General features: G+C 36.9%; 1 protein-coding gene across 1 annotated transcript in view; it reads right to left on the reverse strand.

Annotated features, from left to right (window-relative positions):
* Positions 1-9694, reverse strand: part of Atg4b (Autophagy-related 4b) — a 38468-nt gene extending 28774 nt beyond the window's left edge. The window contains exon 1 of the mRNA XM_081761468.1: positions 9126-9694. Within this exon, the coding sequence (XP_081617594.1) occupies positions 9126-9279 (154 nt within the window). The 5' untranslated portion in view covers positions 9280-9694. The remainder of the gene's footprint in view (positions 1-9125) is intronic.
* Positions 9695-13662: the final 3968 nt, after the last annotated feature.

Consider the following 13662-nt stretch of genomic DNA (forward strand, 5'->3'; position numbering starts at 1 on the left):
CTTTAAACAAACAGGCCTCTCGTGATACATCACAGACTACTAGCGACTTCACATGTCCAATCAAGGTGTCATATGCCACGTTTACAATTCTTCAAAGTTAAAAAGCGAAGCTTAAAATTGGCACAATATACATGTAGACAGACATCTCTAGATGAATGTGGAACCTCTCACTTAGGTCATAAAATTTTTATCTTCCAATGTGGATGCTGAGTGTTCCTTCTTATATATCACGAAAGTTTCTTCAATGCTGCGGGTCATGTATCTATTCACTTTCCCTACTTTCTCTCCTGCAACTATTATAGTGATAGTGTCTTTTTTGTTGCTCTGACGAGAACAATCTCATTTATCTTCTAGGTAAAATTATTCAATTTGAACACGTGCTTCTTTCATAGGATGACCATAATAGGAGTCCGCCTTTCCAAATAATCCTTTTGCAGAAATCACATTTCTTGTTTTGCCAACCATGTATTTTGCTGCAGATGGAATGTTGTGCAAAATTTGTACCACTGAAAGAGATACTGCGATAATTGTTAGAAATTGCATCTTTGCATTTTATAGGATTCACGTGATTCAACAGCTGAATTGATGTTTAATATAAATTCCCTGAAGTTGCACAAGTTTCTTTTAGTTCATTTTTTTTTTTTCTGAAGATGGAATTTATACTTTAAAGAGTTTGGTCAGTTTTGATTTAGTGTACTCACTCACAGCTCCAGTAATTTCCTTGTGCTTTCTTGATGCATACACTTAAAGATTTGGCTTCACTGACCCTGTTTTCTTAATAGAAGTAGCATCAAACTCTATAGCTGACTGATTCAGGGAATGTAATTCTTCTGGAGATAGAAACTCTTCGTCATCTATATCATCATCTTGTTCAGTTAGTGTCATCGTTGATATTTTGTTTTAGAACAGAAAGTCAACACTGGAAATATCTTGACTCCCAACCTGAAGAAAGTTTATTATTATTATTATTTTGCGTTTTGCTACTTTCATATATCACTTTTTTTAATTTATATGTAAATAGTCATCACCTTTACTCTCCTATGGTCCTAGTCAGAAGACATTTGAAACCCGTCCTTTCCACAAAACACCTTACAACTCAATCAATCAGCAGAATCCTCACAAAGTCTTGCAGGTACTGTTGAGACAACAAATTTAGTGAACTCCTACCTTTGGTTGTCTGTTAACGACTGAACTATCAATTCATGTATCATCCCTTTTATATGCTAGACCAAACACACACAATTATATGGATGGTTCCAGATTGTGCTAGAAGAATTTGTGACATTCTGGAATTATCTGGATGGTTTCAGAATGTTCTACAAGATTCTGTTACATTCTGGAATTATCTTTAAGATTCCACACTGTTCCTGAGTACCGTTCATGATTTGGGAGGTTCAGTATAAAGAAAATCTAAAAGAATGAAAACATTTCATCAGTTTCAACTTTAATTTGTCGTTTTTATTCCATCACGTTGAGCATATTGGTCAGAGAGTAGATTTTTAACAAAACTCATTATGAAATATTCCAGAACCAAAGTGGTATGTTCTCCTTTTCAGGATAAGAAGTATTCTTAGAGATACAACTCCTGTCCAATTCTCAGAATTCTTGGAATTGATGTTTCTGAGACGATACTAATAATAAATTAAAATCAATACATAATAAATTAAAAAAAAAAAAAAAAAAAAAAACTGAAATAAAACATTAGCCATGGAAGTTAAAAATTAACAGTGTTTACCGGTATAACATATGTTGAACTCAAAACTGGAAGTTCTTTTCAGGGAATATAGTTCTGTATGGTAGTGATCAACAGTAAAAAGGACAAAAAAAATATTTTTAGGATTGGTATTTCTGCAAAAGTAAATAAATAAATAAATAAATAAATAAATAAATAAAATAAAAAATAAGTAAATAAATAAATGATAATAAAAATAAAATAAATAAATAAAATCAAAAGCCTACAGCACAAGAACTTCGACACAAAGTTCCAAACGGAAGATATCATTTACAGCAATAAATTTTTGTTTCAAATAAAATAAAAAGCAACAAAATATCCTGAACCATTCCAGATATATAGCACTTTAATATTTTGCCGAAAATCACACGTGAAAAATGGCACCCGAGGCGCCATCTTTAGTGGCATGTATCTCTGGCAAGAAAATTTTCTGAACAAAACAAAAAATACGAGTTCCTTACTTTGTCCTGAATTTTAACATCTGTGAAAATCATCTGAGCATAAGGTAATCCCCCTGCCTGAACTGATATTACCACGTTCCAGTGGAGAAAAAGGGACGACATCCAGAAAAATTTATTTTCCTTTTTTTATTCAAAAAATTCTAAAAGACAGGCATTAAAAACTTTAGTGAACAATAGAAAGAATACAAAGCAAACACAATAACTATCTTTAACACGGAAGAGAATTCTTCGCAAAACTATTAACAGCCACTGCACAGAAAATCTAACAGTCTTTGAGTGACGTCACAGTCAAAAGACTGTTAGATTTTCTGTGCAGTGGCTGTTAATAGGTTTGCGAAGAATTCTTCCAGTGAATAAAAAAAAGGAAAATAAATTTTTCTGGATGTCGTCCCTTTTTCTCCACTGGAACGTGGTACTCCCATGCTAACGAAATACACCCGGTCAATACTGAAATGTATGACAAAGTTCTTGTTTCTGGATATCGTCCCTTCTCCTCCACTGGAACGTGGTAATATGGAACTATGACATTTCTAATAATATTTCAAACAGAATAATATCTGTTTTAATACCAATGCTTCTACTTGGATAATACTGTGAATAACTAAACATGGCCCTTATAGCATTTTTTTTGCAGCATTTGCTTGTATGCCTCAACACCACATTCTTTCTAAGGTTTGATTCACGACAGTTCTAAAGCGACTTAAAACACCTACTCTGGATCTATATTATTTTCTAAGTATTTCTCAAGAGATGTATTGATCTATTTTAAGGTACGATGTGAATTCTGCACCTTTTTGCTACTAGATTATTAATTTTGTATTTCTCTACATTTTGTGTCACTAAATTCATATACAATCAAGAAAAGAAGGGTGGACCTTCCTTCCTTAACATATTTTATCAAATCCTCTATTGTATCTGCTTTATAGAACACCTATCATCAGCAAATGGTGTGGTTCTTCCTCTTAATTTGAGAACAGTGACATTATTCACATGTTTTAGAAATAACAAAGACCTTGATATGGAGCCTTGAAGTATACCGCGTTCTATCATTATTCTGTGACTTTTTCTTCCATATGAAACGTATTGCAATTTGTGGGGCAGGTAACTTTCCAACTGAACATAGGAGTAAACTATGCGCCTAAAATGTATATAGTCTAGCTTTCTTAGTTATATCTTATGTCTTAACGTATCATAGGTTTTCTTTAAATCAATAAATAACCCAAGTTCTAACTTAATATCATTCGAGCTTACCTATATTTCAACTATTACATATCAGTTATGTATATAAAGAACTTTATTTACTATTTTCCCATAAAATTATATTCATATTTATAGAAGTTCACAGAATCTAGACATTTTACAATTCTATCATGTACACATTTTTCCAGAACTTTTAAAACGCATCTTAGTGTGATATTCATCTATAGTTATTTCAATTTAGTTTATCTCTGCCATTAGAAATTGGAATAACTCAGGAATAAATTGTAACTTTACACTTTAGGAAAGTTTCCTTATTGTAAGAGACGCAATTACAAGCTCAGATAATATCTAACTTACAATATCTTTATAATTGATAAGTATTCCATTAGAAACATTTTGAGAAGATTATGTAGCACAAATTTATTAATTTCTAGACAATTTAGAGAGATGAATATGATAATGTCTCTCAAGAAAGCTAATAGAATCATAACATTTAAGAAAGATAATTCAATAAACAAAAAGAAAAAAATCTATACATAATGTTTCAAATGGAAATTGTGCTAAATTAGTAACATTCTAAAGAAAGATATTCCACAGGGATGTAATTACTATAGTAGCAGCCGATGTGGTTTAGTTGGTTGAGTTAGAGTTCAAAGTCTGTTTCAGTTCCCAGAATATATGAGACCTGGGCCTACAGCTTAAGGTGGAATCCGAACCACTGTAATGTTTTCAGACTTTATGGGTCTCCTAACGGCAATCGAAGTCATGATCCCGTGCATCAAAAGCATGTGTGCTAGCTACTAGGCCACCGAGATGGGCCCGCTATAGCATAGTCGAGCGGCCTGAGGCAATAGAGTGACGATTGTTAGGAGAAACCCATTGAGGTCGAGACCCTCTGTAGAGAACGTTCGAATTCTTAACGACGTTTCTGTGTTCGTATCCCTGCCGAGACAGGTAAAAATGAAATGAAATCTTTGAGTTTTACGTCCCACGGTTATGCCGGTTAGGCTAAAGGAGACGGTGATGATGAGTGATGAATGAAATGGTGGAATGAAGAAAGTGGGAGGAAACGGGAGAACCCCGAGAAAACCCACGCACACGGTGTTTGTGCCGAGACAGGTAGTTCCGAAAAGTGTGTACACGGGAAAGTGTCAGGATTTTTTTTCTTTTCTTTTAAGTGGAAGAGGGTTCACCTCTGTGTGTTATATACAGATAACTTGACCAGCAAAAACTACTGTATCTGTAAGGATGTATTTATTATTTTCATTCTTTTACTTTTCCTGGAGACTTTACATTTGTAAATTTATTTGTATAAACTTCTTTAGCTTGTGCTTTGTATGAACTAAATAGGGAACTAAAGTCTGTATAAGAAAAATAATGAAACTGCGTTAGATTCGTGAACTTCGCAACGTCCAAAAACCTAATCGTGAAAAGCATAAAATTTCCATATCTTGACATTAATAACTATACTTGTACCTCGGCAGACGAAAAAACACATAATCAAATTGATCACGTTTTAGTAGATAGAAGAAGACAGTCTAGCATAATTGATGTTCGGTCGTTCAGAGGAGCTGACTCTGATACTGACCACTACCTGTTGCAGCGATTATCGTTGAAAAAAGGAAATCTTCAGCATCTGAAAACAGAGAGGTTTAATTTAAAGAAATTAGAGGAGCATAAGGTGAGAAGGAAATATCAGATTAAAGTATCAAATAGATTCTCGGCTTCAGAAAGTATAGAATGGACTAGTGTTGAGGATACTTGGGTTGAAATTAAGGATAGCATTAAATTTTCAGCAAAGAAAAACTAGGGCGCTGGAAATACGTAGGAACAAATCATGTTTCAATCGGGAATGTATTAAACTAGCAAAGCGAAAACAAGCAAAACTGCATTGGCTACAAAAGCCAAACGATAGAACTGTACATAATTTCGTTGATATCAAGTGGAAAACTTCAGAAACTTTTAGAACAAATAAACGTGATTTTTTGAAAACTAAAACTGTTGAACTTGAAAATAATAGTAAAAGCAAAAATATTGGGAAACATGTATAAGGGCATCAACGAATTTAAGGAATACTTTCAACCCCGCGCGTATATATTAAAGAAAGTAGACGGCACAATTCTTACACATACGAATAGTATTTTGAATAGATGAAAATATTTCTTTCTTAGTTTGCTCAACATGCACCCAAAAAGCAATGGACGTGGAGAAAATGAAATGCATACAGCAGAACCGTATACAGTGGAGTCTCGTTAATTCGAACTTGGATAATTCGAGCAGAAGTCCATTCCCCTTGAAAACTGTATTGAAAACAATAGTAAAAAATCGTGGATAAATCGAACTTTTGAACCTATGTTTTGGTTGATTTTGATTTTTTTGAGTTTAACGTCCCGTTCAGCAGCGAGGCTATATGAGACGTGGACCTACTGATTAACGTGGAATCCGAACTACATGAGCTCCCGCCGGGAATCGGACCCGAATCTCCCACGCCAAAGGCGCGTACGCTAACCGCTTAGCCACGGAGGAGCTTAACCTATGTTTTGGATAATTCGAAGTAAATACAGTTGAAAATTTTTAATGTTGGACAGATGTAAACAGAGAATTACAGTTTTAACATGTTTTCAGTTATCCAGATGCAGCTATAGGGAAGAGTAATACAAAAGATAAATAGAAAATCTATGTAATGATAAAGATGAAGGTGAGTTGGGGAAAAAGTAAAGATAGAGAACGTGTGCCAATCTCATCTTATTTCAGAATTGGTTGAAAATTTAAGATGAATTATTGATAAAGTCAACCAAATGTTATTAATATCGTATTCCATGCAATACATGAAATTTAAGATTTATTGACCGTACAAAAACAATCAAATTTAAGCAAATGAGGTTTACGACTTCTTAAAAGTGAGAACAAAATATTCAAATTGTTACTGGTGTTTAATTGTTTGGGCTATTCAATGTATGTTGTAGTGTTGTACGTAAATATATTTTCCATTGTATACGTAGTTTGAATTATGTGAAGTCGATGTCGTTTGTTAGTTTGAGGTATTCGATGACGCAAATAATAAGCTGCTTTAAAGGTAAAGTCTACACCTAATGAATATGTTTTTGATGCACAGTACTTTGGTTTGTTTGTTGTTATATATGTGAAAATGAATGTTGTTGGATAATTCGAAGTTTTTTCGTGTCCCCTTGGACTTCGAATTAAAAAAAGTATACTGTATTCCAGAGCCCTACAGAACAGAAATAAAATAGCTACAAAGAAATTAAACAATCACAAATCTACGGCTGTAGACAAAATTGCTGTTGAGTTAATTTTAGCTGGAGGGGAAAAGCTGTGGAACGGGATACACAAACTAATTCTTCTCACCTGAAACAAGGAAGAATTGGCGCAAGAATGGAAAGAATCAATCACTGTCACAATTCACAGGAAAGGTGACACAGTTGATTGTAATAATTATCGAGGCATCTCTCTTTTGTCAACATCCTATAAAATATCACTAAACATACTGTTAGCAAGATAGGTCAGATATGTAGATGAAATTATTGGAGATTATCAGCGCGGATTTAGGTGAAATCGATCAACTATCGACGAGATATTTACCATTCATCAACTACTCGAAAAGGAACGGGAATACAATAGTTCGGTACATCAATTATTTATTGATTTTAGCCAAGCCTACAATTCTATTAGGAGGGAAACATTGTATAAAATTCTTACAGAATTTCGAATACAAAAAACTAGTTAGATTAATGAAGATGTACTTGGATGATTAAATAAGGTCATTGTCTATTAAAGAATTAGTGGAATGAGAACTCCGGGGAAACCCACAGACACCTAAAATCACACCAGCGACCCCTCGCATCGTAGATGAGCGCTCTACCACTGAGCCGCCGTGTTGCTTAGTGTTTAGGTAAATGTATAGAGAAAGTTCTAGAATGCTTCTCCGCACACACATAAAAGTGGATTAGTAGCCAGGTTGGTTACTTTCTTTATCAACGCTCAAATACTCTATTCACATAGTATGCCGAGAGAATGAAGGCGGGTTAATAGATACGTTTATTACATCATTTATTACGACTGAATCGGGTTGCGGACCAGTGTTCTAAAACCTTGCAAAATGTATGTTGTTGCCATTTAATATATCGAAGAGCACGTTATAGCAGTCATGTATAACAGAATACGTTAAACATAAGAGTGGGCCTAAAATATATTCGTCAAGCACTTCCTTATATGTATATGCTAAGAGGTTCGGACACTAATCTGTTGAAAACTTGTTCCTCTCTACACGGTAAGATGAAAACCATTTAACAGTAGTATCAAACAAGCGTTGAGCCAACAAGAAGCTTATGCTTCTCTATTCGATCTACATCAAAAGAATTCTCTAATACAACTAGAATCGTTAACGGGAAGATTCAACAACACAGGTTCTCCTTTAGAAAAGTAATGAAATATATGTTAAGTGCCTTGTTCAGCTTCCTTTTCGGTTTTTATCCTTTTCTTCCACGTTTAGGACTTTATCGTTGAAATATATTATTACCGAAACTAAGAACACTGAACTTCAATCCTTGAACAGTCCACTACAATGTTCGTTTACTTAAGCACAGTAGTCATACATAGGTATATTGTTTTAGATATAAGTAATGTTTTAATTAATTATAATTTTAGATAAATGAAGTTTTTTTTCTTATTTCTTTGATTTTACTTAGATAAATTTTATTTTATTCGAAATTCCATTTAGTTTTGTTTTCGTCTTCAGAGTAGATATTGAATTGTTGGCAAGGTTCTAGAAAAGGAACCTGAACAAGGTACCAAACATATATTTCATTAGTTTTATAAAGGAGGACCTGTGTTGTAGAACCTTCCCCATTATGACTATACATATACCGCATCGACTTGACACTTATTGTGCTGCCAAAATGTCTTGAGCCGTGGCAAAAATGCGAACTAAAGCTCACACCCTCACACACTCAGGCGTTGAGCCAATAAGGGTTCAGCTGTTGCTAAGCGAGTGGAATACCTTCAGCCGATAGCAGCGCTTGTTACGGAAGACTAGGGATCAAGTCAATGTGGTATATTTATAGTCTTCTATTCCAAGCGCTGCTATCGGCTGAAGGAATTCCACTCCCTTTCGCTAAGGTTCTCTCGCTTAGCAACAGCTGAAACGTTATTGGCTCAACGCGGGGTATGTAGCGGGTGTGAGCTTTAGTTCACATTTTAGCCACGGCTCAAGACATTTTGGCAGCACTATAGTTTTGCATGACTATCTTTTAACTTGACTTCAATTCTCGATATGTCCGGGATTTCTTCAGATGCAAGGTGGTAACTCTCATATATATATATATATATATATATATATATATATATATATATATATATATATATAAAGTTAATTTGTTTCGCTGAGATACTGTATTTTCAATTGAATTGTTATGTTAGTTCTGCTCATCAAATATATTATATAATATGTATATATGGCATTACTCGAGCAGATGGTTCTACCAAACTTTGACAAATTTCTTACATTTTCAGGTTAGGGTAGACAATACTTTTACTACCATTCACACACACATTTCAATATACTGTGCATTGACAGAAATTACTTATATTCATACTCTCATTCCTTGACGAACAATGTTTTACATCGTATTTTACCTATGAATTTTCAATTTGGTAGAATCGTCTCCCCGAGTGAACCCGTATATATTAAAGGCACAGATTTCCATTCAACTTACCGTACTTCATATTATTCCACATTGACAATAACTTAGTTTTCACCTTTCCTTCCGCATCCTGAAGTTCACTATCTTGATTTCCTGCATTACTCGGCCCTCCAAAAATTCTCCTATCAAAATCAATTTTTGATCTTTGAGTACGTTTGTAATCCATTTTATTAGTTATCCAAAGATAAAATGGTCAGGTAAATTTACATATATTTTCAAACTTTGAAATACTGTCTCGATCATGGTTATTTTCTTCCGGTTCACATACAAGGTCTAAGTATACTTCATGATTTCCTGTTACACAACTGAAACATTTGTTTGTAACGGATTAACACAACTCAGCTGATTTGTTTATGTAATCTACATGTATAGAACATACACTGTGATGTTTCCTCGTAAGAATTCAATTATTTGTTTATACGGCATATTAAAAGACAAACTAAGCTTTACTTCCACATGATTCAAACAATTTGTTGTCAACAAAAACAATGCTACAATTATAAAAGTCTAGAAATATGTACACTGTTACATCCCACACTTCACAGCGTCTTCACAGTTCTTTGCACTGGTCTGCTGTAGGCAGAGTTGTCATATCCTAAAGTGAGTTTCCACCATAATTGACTAATACTTATGGCAACACTTAGACCTTATGTCAATGCAACAGTGTTGGGCAAAATCAATTGAAATCAATTGCAATTGATCAATCAATTGAAAGTAATTGCTCTGAAAATCAATTGCAATTGATTTCAATTTGTAATTGACAATTAATTTCAATTGCAATTGAATTCAATCATAAAATTTGCAATTAAATTTTCGTCTTTTGTTAATTGTTAATTGGTCACCAGGCAATTGAAACTTTTAATTGTTAATTGTCAATTGCAAAGGGTGCAATTGAAACATTTAATTGTTAATTGCAATTGACAATTGAAACTTGTAATTGTTAATTCTAATTGTTAATTGCAATGGAAATCAGCAATTAAAACTGAAGATAAGATGTGTGTATATTGTGTTGTCCACTTGTTACTGTTTTACATATTTCAAATAAGGTACTTATAAGAAATGCTGGATACCTACCATCCCTTCCCCCCCCTGGGAAGAAAGCCAGGAAACTAAGTATTTTTTAAAATATATTATGTTTATGGTTCTATCCCCCTCGAAAGAACTCTATATGCCCGTCATGCATACAATAGGAATGGGCACCAGCGAGTTCGAGCGAGTTTTCTTTAAAACTCGACTCGACTCGAAGCAGACATCTTTGAGCTCGACTTGAGATCTCGGCTCGAAAAATTTCCCCCAACTCGACTCGAATTCGGATCGAGTTTCCAGTCGAGTCGAGCCAATTCGAGCTAAATCCTTTGTGTAGTTCCAAGTACTACTATCTTCAAGTATCCTACATAGACAATATAATAATCAATGATACTACTACTACTACTATAATTAATTATCATTATAACACCGTGTACCTGTATAAACATGGAATATAGGCGGTTTGTATTGGAATACTAAAAATTAGTTGACTGTCGATCTTGGTCGTCAAGAAATCTTCAGGAGGCAAGGATATCGGTCACAAGGTTCTTGGTTTGAGTTCAGGAGGAGCAAGTATTCGGGCTCGAGCCAAAAATTGTTAGAAGTTATGGGACTCCAGCCAAACATGTTCAAAACTGCTCGACCCGGGCTTAGGGTTGTCAACAGCTCAAGCGGCTCGCTCACAGCTTATTCACTTATCGAGCCGAATCGAGAAGTGAGCCGAGCCAACAGCTCATCCAACCGAGCCAGCTCCAGCCGATGGCTCACACGAGCCGAGCCGAATTGAGCTGATTGCTTACCCCAACCGAGCCCGTTCGAGCCATCGGCTCAGTTGAGCTGACTCGAACCCAGCCTATGGACTCGTTTCAACGGAGCTGGTTAGAGCCATTGGCTCCAATCGAGCCGAGCCGATGACTCGTCTTTACCGAGCCGGTTCAAGCCATTGGCTCAATTGAGCCCAGTCGATGGGTAATCCCAACCAAGCCAGCTCAAGCTGTACGCTTAGTTGAACCAAGCCGAGTCGGTTGACATCACTATTCCGGTTGGGCTTCTACTTTGGCTAAAAAATTGGACCGTGCAGTTCTCAGCCTTGATGGTAAGAACTACAAAAAAATGATAAGAAATCTTTAGTTTTACGTCTCACGCTTATGCCGGATAGGCTAAAGGAGACGGTGATGATAGGAAATGAATGAAATGAAGAAAGTGGGAGGAAACGGAAGAACCCCGAGAAAATCCACGAGCACGGTGTTTGTCCATCACAAAGTACAAACTGCGCGAGCTGGGATCGAACCAGGGACCTCAAGCACCGGAGGTGAACGCTCTACCACTGACCCACCGCGCCAACTGGTAAGAACTACAGTATATACTTATATTGGTGCTCACGGCGTCATTAACTTGTTCCGCCACCAACGAATTTCAAGGTACTTTGTTCTGCATCTTTTGTGCGTGTTTTGTGTCGCTTTATGCGCCTATTCCCACATTTTGTGCATCACCGGAAGTGGGTCAAAATGGGCCTACAAATATGGCGGAACAAGTTATTGCTCTTCTGCCACCAATGAATTTCGAGATTGTTTCCTTCACATCGTTTTGTGCCGTTTTGTGCGTCTACTTCCGTTTTGTACGTCGTGGGAAGTGGGTTAAAATGAGTCCCCAAGGTGGGACGAAAACGATCAAGAGTTCCGCCACTATTAAATCTCGAGGTCGTTAATTTCACATCGCGTACCCTTTTGTACGTCTATTTCGACGTTTTGTGCGTCACTGGAAGACGGTCAAAATGGGCCTCGAAGGTGGGACGAAAATGACCGAGAGTTCCGCCACTATTAAATCTCGAGGTTGTTAATTTCACATCGCGTACCCTTTTGTACGTCTATTTCGACGTTTTGTGCGTCACTGGAAGACGGTCAAAATGGACCTCAAAGGTGGGACGAAAATGACCCACTGCTCCGCCACTACCGAATTTCGAGGTTCTTCCTTTCGCATCAATTAGTGAACGTTTCGTGCCGTTTCGTGCCCTTATTTCCACGTTTAGTGCGTCACCGGAAGTGGGTCAAAATCGGCTTCCAAGATGGGACGAAAATGACCGAGAGTTCCGCCACTATTAAATCTCGAGGTCGTTAATTTCACATCGCGTACCCTTTTGTACGTCTATTTCGACGTTTTGTGCGTCACTGGAAGACGGTCAAAATGGGCCTCGAAGGTGGGACGAAAATGACCCACTGCTCCGCCACTACCGAATTTCGATATCCTTCCTTTCGCATCGACTACTGAATTTTCGTGCTGTTTCGTGCCCCCATTTCCACGTTTCGTGCGTCACCAGAAATGGGTCAAAATGGGCTTCCAAGGTAGGACGAAAATGACACTGTTCCGCCACTATCGAATTTCGAGGTCGTTAATTTTACATCGCGTACCCTTTTGTGCGCCTATTTCGACGTTTTGTACGTCACTGGAAGATGGTCAAAATGGGCCTCGAAGGTGGGATGAAAATGACCAAGAGTTTCACCACTACTGAATTTCGATATCCTTCCTTTTGCATCGACTAGTGGATTTTCGTGCCGTTTCGTGCCCTTATTTCCACGTTTTGTGCGTCACCGTAAGTGGGTCAAAATGGGCTTCCAAGATGGGACGAAAATGACCAAGAGTTCCGCTACTATGGAATTTCGAGGTCGTTAATTTCACATTGCATACCCTTTTGTGCGCGTATTTCGACGTTTTGTGCGTCACTGGAAGACGGTCAAAATGGGCCTCGAAGGTGGGACGAAAATGACCCACTGCTCCGCCACTATACCTACCGAATTTCGTGGTCCTTCCTTTCGCGTCGAGTAGTGAATGTTTCGTGCCGTTTCGTGCCCTTATTTTCACGTTTTGCGCGTCACCAGAAGTGTGTGAAAATGGACGTCCAAAGTGTGACCAAAATGACCCATTGTTCCGACACTATCGAATTTCTAGGTCGTTTCTTTCGCATCGTTTAGTGATTATTTTTTTAAAAGTTTTCTGTGCCTACTTCCTCGTCTTGTGCGTCACCGGAAGTGAGTGAAACGGGCCTTTAAAGTGGGAGTTAAATGGCTCACTATTCCGCCACTATCGAATTTCGGAGTTGGTTCTTTCGCATCGTTTAGTGTGTATTTTGTACCGTTCTGTTCGCCTACTTCCACGTTTTGAGCATCACCAGAAATGCGTCAAAATGGTCCATCAATGTATGAGAAAATAGAGCCATTGTTCCGCCACTATCGAATTTGGGGGGTCGTTTCTTTCGCATCGTATAGTGCCTGCTTTGTACCGTTTTGTGCTCCTATTTCCACTTTAGTGCTTCTATTTCCACTTTAGTGCGACAACAAAAATGGGTCAAAATGGCCTACAAGTATAGCGGAATAACTTAATGCTGTTCCGTCACCATCAAATGAGGTCGTTTCCTTCACACTTTTTATACATGATTTGTGTCGCTTTGTGCATCAGTGGAAGAGGGTCAAAATGGACCTTGAAAGTGGATGAATATGTCTTTCTCTGCCATATTTGTAGGTCACCT

This window comes from Thermobia domestica, chromosome 6, assembly GCF_964235325.1.
Source record: "Thermobia domestica chromosome 6, izTheDome1.hap1.1, whole genome shotgun sequence".
NCBI classification, from domain to species: domain Eukaryota; kingdom Metazoa; phylum Arthropoda; class Insecta; order Zygentoma; family Lepismatidae; genus Thermobia; species Thermobia domestica.